The 18,450-nt window shown below is 43.6% G+C and overlaps 1 protein-coding gene across 1 annotated transcript in view; it reads left to right on the top strand.

Annotated features, from left to right (window-relative positions):
• The window catches only part of RAPGEF1 (Rap guanine nucleotide exchange factor 1), an 84,914-nt gene that overhangs the window by 19,893 nt on the left and 46,571 nt on the right, over window positions 1–18,450 (top strand). Inside the window, exons 2-3 of the mRNA XM_059486180.1 lie at window positions 12,209–12,348; window positions 16,514–16,692. Of these exons, the coding sequence (XP_059342163.1) occupies window positions 12,209–12,348; window positions 16,514–16,692 (319 nt within the window). The remainder of the gene's footprint in view (window positions 1–12,208; window positions 12,349–16,513; window positions 16,693–18,450) is intronic.

Genomic DNA, 18,450 nt, shown 5'->3' with positions numbered 1-18,450 from the left:
TAGGGCGTTAATTGGGAATAATATGTATGAGTTTCCAACTTTCACCTTGATTTAAGCTACCTTTCCAGGATGGAGAAGCCCTCATTATAAAGTCTGAGCTACAGGGTTTTGTGGTTTTGAAATGTTGCCTGTGTTATCATGATAAATTCTGGTGCGTGTTACAGTTTGAAGTGATTTCCCTAAAAGTAGATTTGTACAATTGCCAGAAAACCAGCTCAGCTCTTCACCTGCTCTGCCAATAAATAGCAAATTTACTTGACTATACTTGAAGAAGTATTTTCTATATATTTTTAAAATCTCTATTTTTATAAGTGATTTGAATCCCTGTTGAAAGTATCTTCTGTGAGGGCCATCTTTCAAAGTTCCCATGTGGGTTCAGTTTCATAATTATGATTGTGACTGCTATATATGGTGTTGTTTTTTTATCAAATAGCAGCAATCAAGCCTTGAGGAGTGTTTTATACCTATAGTGTGTCATATCAGGACAGACATGGAAAAGATACTGGTTAAAGTCATGCAAAACTGTAGGAGCCTTTTGCAGATGGACTTAATGTTTCAATACATTTTAATGAAGCAGCTTTTCCCAAACCAATGCCTTTTTCAAGATTTGTTTGAGCCATATTCCAGTTCTGCACTCTTTTCAGTAGATACATAAGTGGCTCTCAGGTTAATGAGGAATGAGGGCACATTGAGTGTATTCAGACTTCTGGCTGTAGAGTTGCCAAAAATGAAGCAGGAGAGCTCTCTTCCATCTGTCATTCCTCTACAGAAATCAGCAGTTTAGAAGTGGATGTAGCTGAGAGTTTATTTGCTGGGCTTCAGAGTTCATGAGTACACAGAGGAGAAAAAAGGCAAAATTTATGTGTGTGTTTGGGGAGGGAGTTTGCTGTGTAAATTTGTAAACAGGGTAGAAAGGAAAGGGAAGTTTCCTGAAAACATGTGCTAAAATAAATGAAGTCCAAGCACAGATTGCAAATCTTGTGGAGTCCTGCAGAGTGTTGTGGGAGAGTGGTCCTTGTGTGGAGCAGATGTTCATGGAGGTCCTGCAGTCACTGACTGCAGTGTCTGATTCCCCAAGCCTGTTCCCCACAACACAAGGTTGTTTCCACTGAGCAATAAAAAAAAAAAAAAGATGTTTTTTACTACACTGACACAAAGCTCAGTGCTAGATTCTTATACTAACGTGATGTTAATAAACATGGATCATATATATGAAGTCAGTTCTGTGCTTGCAACATTATAGGTGGTTGTTTTTTAGTTGAAAATGGTTTATAGTGTTTCTTGTTCCTTTTTTGTACTCATTGGCTGGATCCAGGTGAAGACTCAAAATCAGTTTGGGGTGAAGCTTTTGCAGGCAGGTTGAGCATTACCAGTTGATAATATTGATCCCAAAAGATGTGGGAGGTGTTCACCCTTCTAGCAAATACCACAGGTATTTCTATAAACATCTCCTGATGTCTGTCTGAGCCCAGCAGTGTGACATACTGAATGGTACAGAAACCACTGGGTTTTTGCCTGTTTTTCACAGTGAAGGAGCACGAAGTTAATCACAGTGAAGCTTTGACAAGGCACCAGGCTCAGCCTGACCGAGGGGCCATGGAGCAGAGCCTGGCCTGACCCTGCCCCACACGGCTCGAGGCCTCGTGGAGCTGAAGTTTCCTGTTACAAACTGGCTGCTGTTTTCCAAACAGACCTCCTAAAGCTCCAAAGTATTGCTCAACAGACCACAAACTGAAATTAGTATTGATTCACCTTTCAGGGCCCACGGCAGGATCGCCACACAGTCGCACGTTGTGCTGCACAGACTTAAATAGCTTTTGGCAGTTGTGGCTTTGCTGTTTTGTCAAAACCAAATTAAATAGAAATACTGTACAAAATTATTTCTTATTTATAGAATCCCAAGGTCTCTCTACCACAGAATCTGGGCACTGGCTTTTAAAACATTTTTTTTTTCTTGGAGTGGGTCATGGTCTTTCAATGCATTCATGTGTCTTCCTGGCTGGCTCATGGGCAAGATCTCACTTTTGAAACCTGATGCCATGCCCTGAATGGCATGGGATATGATCAGGAAATGGGCTGTTGGTAAAAACATCACTCAAGTAGCTATTAATTCACCAAGATTTATTCTGTGATAAGAGAATGGTTTCAGCAAGATTGTAAAGAGATGCTGAGATAAGGTTCTGCTTTGGTTTTGGTGAAATTCAGCCTGAGCTGGGTTCCCTTTAGCTGTTGGGTTGTTGTATATGAGCGTGGAAGGTATTTCTTCTTGAGATTCAGGCCAGCTTCCAGTGTGAGCAAACTGAAAGTTCTTCGAAAAATTGAAACTGATTCTTAGTAGGGCCCCATATTGGGAATTTCCATTAAAGATGACAGTAACTGTTAAATACAGATAGGGTGATACAAGATATGCCAGCAAAGAGTGATGTGCCAAAGAAATCAGGCTCAGGTATCACCTTGTTAAGTGGGTTTTCAGACTTGTCACTGCATTAGGCTGAGTAATGTTCTGAAGCAGCTGGGGAATAGCTGCTTTTTCTTCAAAATTAAATTAACAAGTAAAATTCTAGTGGCTGTTTCCTCCTACTGAAACCTCAAGCCTCCAGTAGGCTGAGATGAGTTAGAGATGGGATGGATTCCTTCAGACTCCCTTCATGTTGTTGATGATGTTTGGACAAATCTGCTGGGGTTTGCTGCTGCAGAAGTTCAGTCTTCTGTATCTTTCAAAGTCAGGATTTGCCAGAAAGAGTGGGGAGAACTACAGGTGTCAGTGTGCCTTTACCTTGAAACCTGTTGTCTGTAGACCAGCAGATTTTAATTCAGTCATGAGGAGATGGCATTAAATAGAAAGCTGCCACAAATAGTTGTTTACTGTTAAAGTAACTTTAATGTGCAGCAAAGTGAAAGGCAGACATCCCACTTAGACTCCCTAAGGTGCTTCATGTTTCCTGCCATGGTGATGTAGGGATGTGCTAATCCTACAGCTAAGGAAGGGAAGAGGGAGCTCCCTCCTGGGCTGCTCAGTTCAATTAACATCTCAGTTTCCCCTTGCTGGAGGCACTGATGTTCCAAATCATGCTTATAGAAGACTAATATTTTCTCCTGCCCGTAGGCAGGCAATAAAGCTGGTGGTTTGGTTGCAGATCCTATCAGGTACAGAGCAGAGTATGGAATTGAGGATATGGCCTGCAGCTTCTTAACCCTTCGTGGAGCAGCACAACAATAATGTCAGAGCAGCTCCTGACCTGATTACATCAGAAATTTCACACCTGCAGTGCCCTGTATCACTTCACACACACACACTTGTCTGGTGTGTGGAGATAGAGCTGCTCCTTTGGGGCAACAGGAGAGCACTACTTCAAAGTTGAGGGATTTGCATAGCCCTCCTGTGATGCCTTGTTTTATTGAGTAAGCAATATTAGGGAAATTTACACTGGTATTGCAGTAGTGCCTCTAGGAGATAGTGCTGGCTTGGTTCCTGAAATTCATTTTTTTTCTCTCTCGTGCAGAGATGTGAGCCCCCAGCATGGTGCACTGGAGTTGTGCAGACATGTTTAATCTCACTGAAGTGAATATCTGCTTTTCAGCATTTGAGCCCTGAGGATACAGTGCTAGTCAGAACAGTGAGAAATGAGGCTCCTGCGTGGAGCAGTTAGCTCATCTTGGGGCATGCATGGAAAAGAGCTTACATCACACTCTCACCTGGACTGCTGCCCTTGATCTGTGGCACTTGCTAAAGAAGGAAGTAAAACTGAGCATGTTTAAGCAGATGCTTTCCATGTTTTTGTCTTATTTCTTGTGCTCAGCTCAGATGAGTGTGGGTGGTGGCTCTTGGGCAGGGTATAAGGTTCCTCCCAAGCCTACTAGAAAAGAGGGGTTATCTTTGCTATTCATATTGAATGTGCAAAGAGTCTGTAATCAGAGGTCAAAAATAAAGATGACTATAATTAGTAATGTCCAAAGCAACTGGAAATTGTGTCAGGCAGATCTGAGCCAGCTTCTTTCTTTTTTTTTTTTTTTTTTTTCCATTGCCTAATGAATGAGAGCAGAGGTTACTCTCCAAGGATGAAAGAGGGCTGAGTTTTTCCCATTCAGAGCCGGTGCTGTGGGGCAGACAAGAAGCCAAGGCTCCATTTACAACCTTGTTTGTCAGCTGCTGAACCTATGGCCAGGTTGTGAGCAATTAGGCTTTTCCCTAAAGCATCTGAAATAATGCCTTTCTGCTTGGTGTCCCGCCGAGTGCCTGTGACGACACCCTGTCACCTTGGAGATGAATAAACAGCTCCAGCAACATTGGGTTATAATCTTTCAGCTCCGAGTTTCAAAGCTGACCGGCCGCAGGACTGAAACACAACCCCAGCAAAGATTTTTTTGGGAAGAACTTAAACATGGTTGAGAAAATGAGAGGAGGGGAGAAGGAGTTGAAGCAGAGCTCAGTGATGAGGGGTTTTGCTTGGCCATGGTGTCAATGAAACAGATGAGCTTTGGCTCCTGCAGCCCGGAGTGACTCAGGTGCTGCGCACGCACTTGTGCCTGCAGGGCTTTATTTTTAGCTGTCTGAATCACTGTCATGACCATGTCCTCCAAAAGCTGCTAGACAAGTGGGGATGCCCACAGACCCCATATTAAGTCATGTTTGGTGAGCAGGGAAATTCAGCAGATTCCCTCCCAACCGTTGCAATTTCTGTGCTAGGAGCTGTTTGCTGAAGTCATGCAGATGCTATGCCTGGTAGCTGGATTATTTTCTTCATTTAAAACTAAATGTTTAGTTAACATCCTTGGTGGCTTTCATGGGTAGAACAGGGTGAGCAAGGACCACATTGTTCATGTTGGTGTTGGAGGCTACTTGAGTCTCTTGTTGTTCTAGTGCTGTTGGCACTGGGATAGTTACGAGTCACATTACCAGTGTTGTAATCCCATCAGTTCTCTGGGGCTTGCAGGGCTGTGCAAAATCAGTTCTTAGATGGGAAATTACCAGAGACTCGCCAGATGCTGCACAAAGGTTTGCTGGTGATTGTGGTGTTTCTGCTTGGGGGTTGATATGGCACCAGTCTGCTGGAGCAGCTTTTGATAAACCACAGCAGAAGTCCTGTCTGCTATTTATCAATAAATTACACTATCTTGTTCAAAAAGAAATCTCAAAGACAGTTTTGGTGTGCTGCAGGAAACTGAACTTGGGTAGCAGTTTTACTTCCTTAAATCTCTCCTTATTTGATTTATTGTAGCTTTTTGCCTTTTTGTTTTCTTTTTTCTCCCCTATAAATCAGTTGAGCAATACTGCTGCAGTGTTCAGCAGGTAAAGGATTCCTGGTTTATCTGCATACAGAGAGACTTCTCTGTTCTGAAATACCAGGCAAAAAGACGAGTAAAGGGGAATCTGGTCAGCTGCTCTGAACATGCTACTTGATGGTGTGAATCTTCCTTGCAACCTGAAGATTTGCTTCCAGATATGATACTGGAAGAAAAAAGAGCTGTAATGCTAATGCACCATAAAATTAATGTTGTTGACCAACCCAGTCCTTTCAGAGCAGTTGGGAGACGTGGCTGAATTGATAAGTTACCCTCTCTGCCTTCCAATTCCCTTGCAAACACTGCAGGCTCTTTCCACGTGAGGTTGCTGCAGCTGGAGATCCCTCATTCATGGCTGCTTAGGAAGAAAAAAAAAAAAATCAAAATAAAAATGTGCTCTCTGACAAATAAAAATGTTTTGCTTCCTCTGGAGGCCCCAGAGGGCGGCATAAAAATAATGAAGCCTGTGAGTCAGTGAGCATCGCGTGGCCAGCTGAGAGGGAACTGAGCCTCCCTTTTCCAGAGAAGTTTGTGTGCTGTCATTGCACATCATTAATGCTCACTGGTTTTTGCTCATTCACTGTAATGTTGCCAGAAAAGAAAAAGGGCAGTCGGTCTTTCCGCTCCCCAAAGCTGGCTGCTTCCAAGGTGACGTGATGGTAGAGGAAAAGTTTCTTTAGCACTCGAGAACAATTGTTTGATTCTCAGCTGCCCTTCCTCCATGGTTTTCCTCTAAAACCTGGCGGCTCTCCTAGCAGTTGGATTCCCTGGAGAAGGACTTGGAGCAGCTTACAAACAACTCCACCTAAGGTACAAAGGTTAGGGTGGGCAAACTTCCTCATTGACATTGGACCCTCCCTTTTTTTTTCCTTTCCAGGTCCTCTACCAGGTCTATTTTTTGTTTCTGCTTTAATTCTCTTGCTTCAGTCTCTGGGGATAATGGCAAAGTTGAGGAAAGCAAACTCACAGAGCTGGGAGTAGCAGGTCTGAGGCTTTTGAGCACCCATGATGCAGCAGTGATATGCCAATACATTTAAAAGGGATATTTTAATTCTGTTCTGTCACATTCTATCTTTTCTGTACTCAGGATCCCAGTTCATACTTTTGGGAACACACAGCATTGCACAAGTGCTGCATATCAGCGTTTTTAGGCTTCTAAACATCCTCAGGACTTCTGGAGAAAGAGGGTGTGAAAAGAAGCTGAAGGCTGTGTGCAGTGTAATGGAAGAGCTGGCAACACACTGCGGGTGTGAAAGGGTGGAGAATTTATCTGGGGTCCTCCTCATCTGTGTCTTCAACCCTCCTTGAAGCCCCGTGCTTGCTCTCCACTTTCACAACTACTCTTTGGCAGGCTCAAACATTTTGTCACAAGACAGGATTATTAGAATTTATTTTTACAAGTGCCCCTGCAGTCGTTTTCTGTTGCCCACAGCTCGCTGGTGAGCATCACACTGTGCCTCCTGTGCCAGCTCTTCTGCAGAGGAACTCTGCTGTTTCCTGCAAAGCTCAAAGGCTTGGATTTTCTGTCAGTCACTGATTTTAATATTTACATTACAAGAGAGCACAAAAGCTTTAGCCAGTGCACAGTCCCCCAGATCTGTGAGCTTGCAGGTATGTAACAGATACAGCCCTTGGCCTGAGGGTGGGAGGAAGATGTTGGGAATTGTAGTAATATTTATATACAATCTGGGAAGGCGTTTGCTTTGCAGAATGTTTTGTGATTATTGTGGTAAGCTCTCATGTGCCGTTCTGCCCATCCTGAATCACCTGTTTTCCTGTGTTTCTGAGAGCAGAATTGCATCCTGAGTAGCCCCAGAGCCTCTCGCTGGGTGCTGCATCGCAGCACAGACATCCTCACCAGAAAGGTCGTTTTGAACTCTGCCTCGTTATTTTTGCCTTTTGCTTCAGAACCCTTAAAGTCCCTGTCAGCTAGGGTTTAGCTGAAGCCTTGCAACTTGCCTTTTGTCTTCTCAAGTGATGGAGCTGAGCCCAAGGGAACAAATGCCATTTTAATGGGCATCGTTGTGTAACTCATTACATAAGTCACTGCTGCCTTCAAAGGACTCGTGGCAAAAGTGGCAGGAGCAGTTGATTAAAAATGTGCACAATAGCTTCATTATGACATGGGGAGAGATGTCCCCTGTTATTTTTAATCTGATAGCTTTAAAATATGTGCATCCAGCAGAGACCTAAATGGCCTTTGAAAAAGGAACCATTTGTGGAATAAGGTTTTTAGACTCCACTTCGTTTTTTTCTAACAAGCTGCAAGAGTCAGGACAAACTGGAAAATGAACTATAACCCTTTTTAAGGTTGTGTCCCCTCTAAAGCTGCAGGGTTTTGGTGTCTGAACACACAGAGGGTGAGAGAAGATGGAAGGCTTAGTTTTTCAGGTGAAGGAAAGAAAAGGTACTGTATTCTGAAGTTTGTGGGGTTTTGATTAAAAATAAGTCTATTTTCAATTAGTTTTATATGATCCAGGCACTACACAGGTTGAGAAGCTTGTCCCAGCTGCTGGAGCCTCCCTGCCATGGAATAGTAGTGACAAAAACAGGACCAGGAGGTGCAGAAGCAGGCAGGGCATTATTTCCCATTATTTCTGAAGCTCCCCTGTGCTGGTACAGGAGGCTGGAGAGTGGGACCCAGCAGATGGAAACTCTGCTGTGACTGAGCTCTGTAAAAGGCTGAACTTTCACTTTGACTTTAAAGCTTTGCTTCTGGCTTAGCTTGGTGGAATTCACCAGCCTGTGTGTGTTTTTGACTTATCCTGGCCTTCATTTGAACCCAAGTGGAGAGTAACCATTTGACTATGGCAGAGGTGGATGTTGGGCTTTGACTTGCAGGCTTTCTCCTAAGCAGCCTTAGTTCCTTCTCCCACAAGCACATAAGCTGATTTATCTGCCTTCCCTTTTAATCCACTGTTGTTTTCAACCTGCAGTTGTTTTCTCACCAGGTCTGGCTTTCTGTTGGCAGACTGGAGCAGCAGTTGCTGGAGTTGGGGGGCTGGTGGGGAATCGGTGGCTCCTGGTTGACCATGGTCTCCTCAGCCGTGGTCTGCCTGGTCCAAGAGCTGCGGGGACACTGAGAGCCCCTCTGGGCACACCTGGCAGCAGGGCTGGTTGGAGCAGGAGTGTCAGAGCAGCTCCGTGGTGCTGTGTGTGTGGTCAGAGCCCAGACACACGCCTGGAGCTGAGCAGGGCCGTGACTCAACAGCTGGAGCACGTTCAGCAGCAGGAGCCTCACTGACAGGGGATGGAATTAGCTGTGAAACCAGTGACGTAGTGAAGCTTCCAGGCAGAAATCAAGAAACTCAGATCTATAATAAAGTCATTTTGAAGGGCTTTTTTTTTTTTTCCAGCAGGAGAGAGCATCCAGACAGATGAAATATGAGGGGATGGAAAGTCAGTGGTTCCTTTGAGACAGAAATACTTTGATACAACTTTTTCCCCCTTCCAGTTGAAATCACTTCATTGAGTTTATTACCCTGACTTTTTCCATTCATCTCACAAATATTTGGACACATCATAGAAGTAAGTGTAGGGTACCCTCCTCCTGCACACCAGAGAGGAAAAAGCCAGTGCTGAGACTCCAGCTAAACACTGCTGGCTATTCATCAACAAGAGGCAAGGGTAATATGATAGAATAATTTCCAGTGGGCAAACTCCCAAGCTAAGAACAATCTCAATGCTGCATTAAGGGGTTTGGTTACTGTAGATAGGCCGGAAGGAGCAGAGGGACAGAAGTGGTTTGAGCCACTGCATGGCTCTGTTTTCTGCCTTTGTGTATGTTATCAAATTATTTAATCTATAAAGGCATGCTGTGCTGTTTGAACTTTTTAACTGGACAGACATACAGGACATGTAGGCTATTTCAATTAGAATATTGTATAAAAAAGTTACTTTTTCAAGGCAGACCAGTGCTGTGGTAACCAGTCTAGGAACTTACTCAGCTGTGCCCTTTGGAGGAGAATTTCAGGCTTCATCTGTAAAAGCTTAGGTCCCTTACACCTGTGAGCTGGAATCCCTCCCTGCTCAAGTGTCACTTCTCTTTTATACCACTTCATCCAGATTCATTACACAGCAAATTCTGTTTATAATGCTTGAATGATGTATCAGCTTGCAAACTGTAAAGCCCAGTGTGCCGAATAATTCTGTTGGCATTCACTGAACATAATCACAGGAGCTCCAGAGCTTGATCCCTGAACAGGGGGAGAGGCTGAGGGCCTGCAAAATGATGGAGATGCTGCACCAGAGTCACTGACTCACCCTCTGCTCTGCTTAGACAAGTTGCTTCACCTCTGTGCCTGCTTCCCATCTGCAGAGTGAGGTTAAGGCCTGACTGTTAAAGGATGAGAAGGATGTGTTTGTAATGTGCTTGGAACAAGAAAAGCGCTATTTTAAGTGCTAAGTGTAATTGAGTGTGAGAGAATATTGGTTTGTGACTCATTTGTTTAACTGCAAATGCATCAGAAACTTGTGAGCAGATGAGAGCTGGAAAGTGCTTGGTGTAGACAGAAAGCCATGGCAGTAAAAAGCTGCATTAATTTGTGATCTTCAAAGCAGGACTTAGCAGGGCTGTTCAGACAATAACATTTATTATTTTTGCAAATGTCAGCTGGTTTACTTCAGTACTATTTTAAGCAGTTCCCATTCTGCTCCAGCCACTTGCTTCTGTCCTTGCTCTGTGTGTCTGTCTCCCCTCAGAGTGTGGCACACTAATGATTTGGTGTTTGCTGTGACCAAAGGATAAAAAGAGCAAAGGAGCAGTGGTTGGCTGCTGGTGGTGGTGGAGAGGATGTGCTGTCAGCAGAAAAGGAGCTTTCTCTGGTGGCATCTCCTTTTTGAGGGTCCTGACCACCCAGACATGGTGATTCAGCCATTCACGTGCTTGCCCCAGGAAAGTGTGTAGAGATGTCTGGTGGCAAGGAGAAAAGGAAATGGTAATCTTTAGAAATCTTTTCCCCTTCCAAATATCTTATCCCTACAACTCAAAATTATCACAATAGGTGACCAAGGGTTTTGCAGGCATTGAGTGTTGTCTTACTGAAAGCAGCAGTTTGGATCTCACTGCAGCCTGTGGAGGAGCCAGACACAATTTGTTGCTGTCACCATTACTTCCCTGCAGATTAATTATTGTAATTGTTTGCCAGTTCTCAAAAAAATTAATTCAGAGCGGTGACTTTTCATGGCAAGTGCGTGTATGCGTGCAAATATGGAAATTCTCATATGGTGTATGGAATAAATACAAATTATTTAATGAGGAGGAGCTCAAGAGTGTTATCACAGCAGCCAGGAACTCTCTTCAGTGGTGACCTTCAGCACCCTGTGGAGACAGAGAGGTTTTAAAGGTTTGGAGATCCTCTTGTGGATGTAAAGCACTGACGTAAATTGTTGCTAAGTTGGGGTGCCAGCTGCTGCAAGTGATTCTTCAGAGGCCAACTGATACGCCTGGATTTATCTGCAGTGGCCAAGGTTTTAGTGCCTCCCTCCTCAGAGCACTAAACAGGACTTTAGGACACAAAGAAAACCTTAGGAAAACATTCACTCCTGTAAGTGGAGAACAGCTCTGCAGCCAGACTAGATTAGGATGGGTGCTCACACAGCTCCCATTTGTAGGATGCAAAATCCTGGTCTGGAGGACGTCCCCAACCAGAGTGCTGTGTGCTCACAGAGGGTCAGAACATGCTAGAGGGAACCAGGTTCAAAGGGAGCCAGGTTCCTTTCCTTGGGCTGTGGTTAGGTGGTTTCTGAGTGCCAGGAAGAGCACTTGCTCTGTGGTATTTAGCTGCTGGTTGCTAGATTTGACTCAGCAGCCTTTGCTTTTTGCAGCCTGCATGCTAACGAGGTGCTGCAGTGCTGCATGCGTGGGGCTGTCCTCTGCACTCATTACAGCCAGTGCAGCTAATGCTCAAATAATCTAAAAGAAAAATTAAACACGCAGCAAAACTGTGTGCTTTTCTTCATAATGTAGTTAGAGACAAGTTGGGTAACTTCTGCTGAATTATCTGGGTCACTAGAGAGCAACTCAGACCTTCATTTATTAAAGTGCTCTTCGCTCAAAATACTTTCTAAACTGCACTCTACGAGGCAGATTAGTTTTTAGTTTTTAGCTTAGTTTTATTTAGCTTCATGGTTAAACAGATAAAAATATATTTCAACGATAAGTCTGCATATGGCATGATTGCAAACCTTTAAGACTTCTTTTAGGTATTCAAAAAACAATGAAAATACAATTTCTAAAAGGGCTGAGCACTTCTGCAGTTCAGTTCCTTGAAGGATGCCCCAGTATTAGGTATCAAAGAGGTTCCTCCATTTTTTCTGGTACAGTGGAAGTGAAATCCATTGCAGATGACAAGGGCTGGCAATTTTGTTCACATTATCCATGGGGCCACATTCAAAATTGATGCTGCAGAGTGGGTAGAGATCAGCATCCCGGGCAGGGCATGACCTGGGACTGTGTTCAGCCAGGTCCCAGTAGCAGGCAGAGCCCTGCACTGACCCACAGCCAAGGGCTCTGCTCTGCCAGGGGCTGTGAAGGAGTCACTTCATCCCCTGGGCTCACTGCTCATCTGCCAGAGGGGCACGATGATTGCCTGCTTTGTAAAGTACTTCAGGACCTTCTGGAGATAAGTGCTTTAAGAGAGGTGTTTTCCCTCTTCCCTCCAAGGCACAGAGCTGTAGCAGTCCCTCTGTCCCTGCCTCCAAGGGAAAGCAGGAAATGATGTTGATATTGTGGTTGAGGAAAGCAGGAAATTATGGTGGTGTTGTGGTTTGAAACATAATATAGAGCAGCAGTTTGTTAATTTTCTTTATTGTGTTCTACTCAATAAATTTACATGGTGCAAGTGTCTTCCAGATAATGCTGTAACACATCCCTGGTTTCATCATATTTGCCCTAATCCAGAAATGCTTTTCTGTGTCTTTCTAGATTCCGAGCGTTCCCATCTCTCCTCGTTCACCATGAAGTTGAAGGGCAAGTTTCATTCACCAAAAATAAAGAGAACACCCTCAAAGAAAGGAAAGCAAGTTGACCTGACAGTGAAAACACCAGAGAAGTCAGTGAACAAAGTAAGCAAAGGCCATGTTCTGTTATCCTGATGGGTTCTTGCTTTCTGGTACTCAGTCTATCATAATCTGGTGTGTGAATTTGTCCTGTGCATAATTCTGCAGCTCGGGGATCCTCAGGGTCATTTTATGATTACCTATAAACAGCCCTGTGTAGTATTAAATCAAGGCATGTGCTTCCCTTTGCAGAGCATGATGAGACCTCCTTCCACAAGCATTTAAATATCTCATTATGGAACGTGGTGTATGGGCTGACACATCCTCCCCACATGCACACCCTGTGGGTTGTGCTTCCAAAGAGCTGCCTGGTTTGGGGTGTGATCCTCTGAAAAACCCCAGACCCAGGCAAGCACGTCCTTGAAGCTGCTCCAAAGATGTGCTCAATCCCTGGTGACACCAGCAGGGAGAGTCCCACAGAGGTGTTGGAGCAGCTGCTGATCCAGCACAATGTTCCCCAGAACAAATGTACTCCAGGTCCTCTAAGCAATGAGGTCACAAACTGATCTGTGTTATCTCCTCTCCTGTTGTGACCTGATTATGTAGCTGGAGACTTTCTCTGTGGCAGCACTGTTGCAGTCAGTTTTCAAGTACAAATTGAAGCCAGAAGTTAAGAACAGTTGAGGTTGTTTAGGATAATTAAACATCATTCTCAGCTGTTAAGTCTCATCCAGTGCTCAGTGCCAGACATGCAGAATTTTTCAGATTATCTCTGCTGGGAGTTGTTGTGGAGTTACTGAGAACAGCCAGCAAGATAAAGTTTTGTTAGGTTTTATGACTTGCTTAACACCCAGAGAAGTCTCTGCAGCCTTCCTCACCCTATTCTGCCCCATCAGATGAAAGATGATGAGGGATTTTTCCCCAGGAGACTGTGGAATTGCTTTCTAGGGAGCCAAACACCTTGCATTGCTGAGTGCTATTTAAAAATAAAACTAAAAAACCCCAAGACAACCCTGAGAGTACTCCTTGAAGGCTTTTAATTCCAATGATGTTTCAGGATGGTATCTTGAGATAATTTAGCAGCCTTCCTTTAAATTGATGTGTGACCACATTAAATACATTAGAAAATGAAGAGCCCTTTTCAAAATGTGGTCTATAGCAAATGCATGTTAATAATAGATGAAGTTTTTGCTTTTCTATTTTTCCCCTAAAAACAGTGCAAGAGGATTTACTAATAAGCCATGCTGGACGTTAAAATAATTTTTTATGTACAGATTGGGATTTTTTAGTTGGAAAACAAAACACTTGAAATATTTTTTAATTACTGTACATGATTATTTAAACTGCATTCATCTTTATACTGCAAAATATTGTTGATTTCTGGTTCATTCCTTACCTATTTTAATAGCTACTGCCCAACTAATCAATTAGTTGGATGTAGTCAGCTCATTAGCTTTAGGGGAGAGAGTGGGGAAGAGGATGGACCTGGATTGTTGCCAGTTTTTCTCACTGGAACACAGACATCAGTTGACAAACGGGAGCTCTTCTGTCCGAAGGCTCACTTGATAAACCAAATATCATCCTTTTCTCCCTCTTAAGTACTTAAGATGCTATTTTTGTGCTCTTGAAGTAGATAATCACTGTAGAGCAGAAATAGCAATACTAAAAATTAATGTAAAATCACGATGTGTAAGCTGAAGGATATGCTCAGCTCATGCCAACATCATCATCTCCTCTTCCCCTTTATATCTGGATGGGGACAACATTGGAGATGTTCTTTTCTTTTTAGAACCTCCTTTTGTCCCCTGAACTTGGTGATTCTTGTCCTGTTGTAGGAACAGGAGTGTCCTTCCGTGCTATATACAGACTTACGATAGGTTTTACACTGCCAAAATGTAAGGAAAAAAGGGATGATTCCAGCTTTTGTAATTGGGTGTATTCTGTACAGCTCACTGTGACCCTTTCTGGGTCAGCTGTGTCTCATACATGATGCATTTGCAATTTGATTATTAAGGGAAAATTTCAGAAATCATCCAGAAATGTCTATATGTGTCAGGCAGGGATTTAGAGGAGATGCTGTTTTGCCTGGGTTGTAACTTTTTCCCATTTAATGTCCCAAAGAGAAATGGGAGGCTGCCCCATCCCTGGGAGTGTTCAGGGCAGGTTGGACAGACCTGGGGCAGTCTGCTCTGGTGGAAGCTGTGGCAGGGGTGGAATGAGATGAGATTTAAGATCTCTTCCAACCCAAACCATTCCATGGTTCTGTGCACTTCTATGTATGATACTTTGGACTTTGGAAGAGGATTCATTACAAAGTGCTCCTGGGAATGTCACCCAAAGGAGAGGGAAAAAAACCCAAAAAATAAAAAATAAAAGAAAGGGCTGTGTCCCAGGCAGTGTCTGGATTCACATCCCTTGGTGTGCTCAGAGGAAGGATTTGTGTTTCCAGTTGTCATTCTCAGCCCTGAACTCTGTCAGGCCCATCCCTTCTGTGCACCAGGAGAGTGTTTAAGCTATTAAGTCACAAGCCTTTCTACAGGAAACAGTTGTTGAATGAAACCCATAAACAGCCATGGGAGCAGGAACTGCAGTCTGCATTTTTTCACTTCTGTTTGAGAGCTTTGACTGCTGGACCATGGTCGTACTTACCCAGGGAATTTACAGACCCTCTGATCCCTAAAATGTGTGATCATTTCATATGAAGTGCAAAACCTTGGAGGAGGCTGAGGCTCTCCATAGATTAATGGTTGGACTCAGTGATCCTGGAGGTCATTTCCAACCTAAATGTTTTTAAGATTCTGTATCCTGGAATAAACTCTGCAGTGGTGAGGGCACATCCCTGCAGAATGGGAAATGTCATTTTTTTATCCCAGTGGGTTGCCAGGATTCTCCTCAGCAAGGAAGGGAGTTCAGGGCACTGTGGGCTGTAGATCAGAACTTGAGGTTCCTGGCAAGAAGTGTTGTCCAAAGGGGAAGCAGCAGCAGATTTTGGGCACTGCCCAGACGAGATGGAAAATGACAGGGTGGTTTGCAGTTCTTGGATTGGGACTTAGACTTCTGAAGTTGGAGCAAGATGGAACTTGGGATTCTAACCCTTTTATGCAACTGGCCCCAAATTACTAACCAGTGCTGCCTATAAATTGTTCTTCCTAAAACCTTTTGGGCTGCTGGCCTGATTTTGTAGAAAAGCAGCAGTTTAACAGCTGACAGGAATATGGGGAGCACACAGTGCCCATAGGTCATTAATTCCTGAAGCTGAGGAGATAATGGATGAAATCTGACTCTGCTAAGCTCTCTGCTCCTTTTCTAGCAGTGCTCAGTAGTTATTTTAAATCTCACTTAGAAACTACTTGTGGCCTTAAAAGTCCTCCAGGCATACTGTTGTAAACTTTTAAAAAACTATCCCTGTCCAGAATGCCATTGAGGTATCATGTGTCACTTCTGAATTTCTTCCTTTTGTGTTTGTGGTGGCACAGAAATTAGTGACCACAACTCAGCTTTATTCCAATGAATTGTTCCCTTCTGCAACATTCATTCACCAATGCCAAAACTTAGCTTTTACAGTTGGTCCTCGTGGAAATTGTGTGAGTTCTCTTCTTCCAGCAGCATCACAAAATGATTCAGGTTGGAGGCTCATCAGAGTGGAGTTTATTTGGGTGTTTTCATGTATTTTACAAGGACATGTAGTAATTGGACAAGGGGTGTTGCCTTTAAATTGACAGAGGGCAGGTTTAGGTTAGATTTAGGAAGAAATTCTTCCCTATGAGGGTGGTAGGGCCCTGGCACAACTTGGGCTGTCCCATCCCTGGAAGTGTCCCAGGCGAGGTTGGATGGGGCTTGGACAGCCTGGCATAGTGAAAGGTGTTCCTGCCCAGGTGGGCTTTAAAGTCCCTTCCAACCCAAACCATTCTGTCCCAGTTTAGGGTGTGGGTTTCAAAGCAGTGTCCTTGATGTCATCAGTGGTGTTATTCTTAGCCTAAAGCTGATCAAGATCAGCCTTCAGTTTGGAATGCAGGTAATTCTGAAGGTTAAAGTGAGGGTGTGATCTTGCACTGACTATTCCTTTGAAAGAGTAGTGATTAAATTTAAAAGTGTTTGTGGTAATAAGAGGTTTTTCCACTCCTCCTGGAACAGCACCTCAGTGTCACCAAACTTTGGGTTTGTTAAAGGAACCCTGCCCTTAAAATACTGAAATTTTAACAAATCTCTGCATTTCTTCCCTCCTCTTCAGAATGTATCATGGCTGGAGGAGAAGGAGAAGGAGGTGGTCAGTGCACTGCGCTACTTTAAGACTATTGTGGACAAAATGGCAATTGATAACAAAGTGCTGGAGATGCTGCCAGGCTCAGCCAGTAAAGTGCTGGAAGCCATCCTGCCCTTGGTGCAGACTGACCCACGAATCCAGCAAAGGTGAGTTTCCTCCTTGGCTTTAGGGGCCATGACAGACCAACAGGCTCCTGCTTTATCTGAGGAACCTCGTGGCAGGAGATGCTGGTGAAGTGACTCCTGTTTTCACTAAATTATTTTCAGACATCATTTAAAAGCAGATTCCCTGCTGTGAAGAAGCTCATGCCATGGAAAGATAAAGCAAATTAGGCTGCTTTCAGAGTGGAGGAAGGGATGGTTCTTAGCATAAACTTAGAAATTCATTGTTTTCCAGAGGGAGATTCTCTTCAGATGCTATTCCTGTTTCTGCAGTCCATGGTGGTATCCTACAAGCTAACAAATCCAATAGCTTCACCTGAAAAAAGAGTTTATCTTCAGAGTAATCCTTTTTTGTGCTCAGTTTATCCACCCTGATATTACAGAAGTCTGAGCCTGCACTCTTAACTGCTTTTTTTGGATTTTGCTGGATCAGATACAGAAGTAAATAGATGTACTTCAGCAGATTAACCAGTCCAAGTTCATTCCTGCCTCACTCAACAGATTATTGTTTTATGTTTTAACAGATTATGTGTATTACGTTTTTACCAGTTAGGCAGTGGGTTTGAAGCCAGGAAAGAAGTAGAAATTTGCCAAAGCCAAGCTCAGCATGGTTTATAAGAATTTGTGGTGTTGCCAAGCCACAGAGATATTGTTGGTGTTCAGCCCATGGATGCTGGAGCAATTGATTTCCAGAAAACAAACAAACATTGTTGAATAATACTGAAAGAGCAAAGTTAACACAGAGGAAAGCACAGAACTAAGCAGAGAAATGCAGGTGTTTGGTTCCTGAAATCCTGCCAGGTTTTGTGCTGTTCCTGTTTGTTTTCCCATTAAATAGCTCCAATTTTTTTTTACTTTCAAGATGCTTATTTCAGTGCTGGCACAGGGAAGGTTTATAATGCAGTTGGGGTAGCACTGGGTGCCAAATACTTTGCAAACAGAGATGCTCAGTTGTGTTTGGCCCCAGAGCTGAGGCCAGGGCAAAAGGAAGGAGGAAATGGGTGAGTATCACACCTGTGGCTGGGACAGGTAAGATCCAGTTGAGGTTGGATCTTTTGAACCATAAATCTGTTAAAATGGGAATGTCCTCTACACAGAGATAAGTCTCTGTTTCTGGAAACACTGTGCATTAAAGCACAGATCCCATGCCCTGCCTTGCTTACCCTCCCAAAAAAACCCAAAAGGGGATCTGGTTTTCTCAAAAAGCCATGTCCTTCTCTCCCTACCTGTGGCAGGACACAAAGGGGTGACTCTGATGGCAAGAACAGTGAGCAAGACTTGTGTCAGTGACAAAGAAAGCCCTACAATTATTGTTGGACTTCTTTTGGCTTTAGGGGAAGCATTTGCATCAAGGAAAAAAGTAATTAAATCTTGCACAAAATGGGCTTTCAATTACTGCCTCCTTAGAAGGAAGCAGACTGAAGATTAATGGCAAAGAAATCAAAGCCTTAGAAAGAGATGAGGGAGGGCCCTGTTTAGGAAATATCTCCTACCAAGCTAATTTCATTTAAAATGAGAACAAATGGCAAGCAACAAACCTTAAAAAAAACCCCAAACAACAACCAAACAATCAAATCCTTGCCATTGTTTGTATTCCCTGGTTGAAACTTGACAGTAGTTCTTCCCCCAGTCCTGCAAACCTCATTCACCTAAATAAACTCATTGGAGCTCATGGGCTCGATTCTTTTCTCACAGATAATGAAGTTACTGGAGTTAAGCCAATGCAGAATGGATAGCAGAGAG

Source organism: Ammospiza nelsoni, chromosome 20, assembly GCF_027579445.1.
Source record: "Ammospiza nelsoni isolate bAmmNel1 chromosome 20, bAmmNel1.pri, whole genome shotgun sequence".
Lineage (NCBI taxonomy): Eukaryota > Metazoa > Chordata > Aves > Passeriformes > Passerellidae > Ammospiza > Ammospiza nelsoni.
Note: the sequence above shows the minus strand (reverse complement) of the source record. Positions and strands in the feature narration are given on the sequence as shown.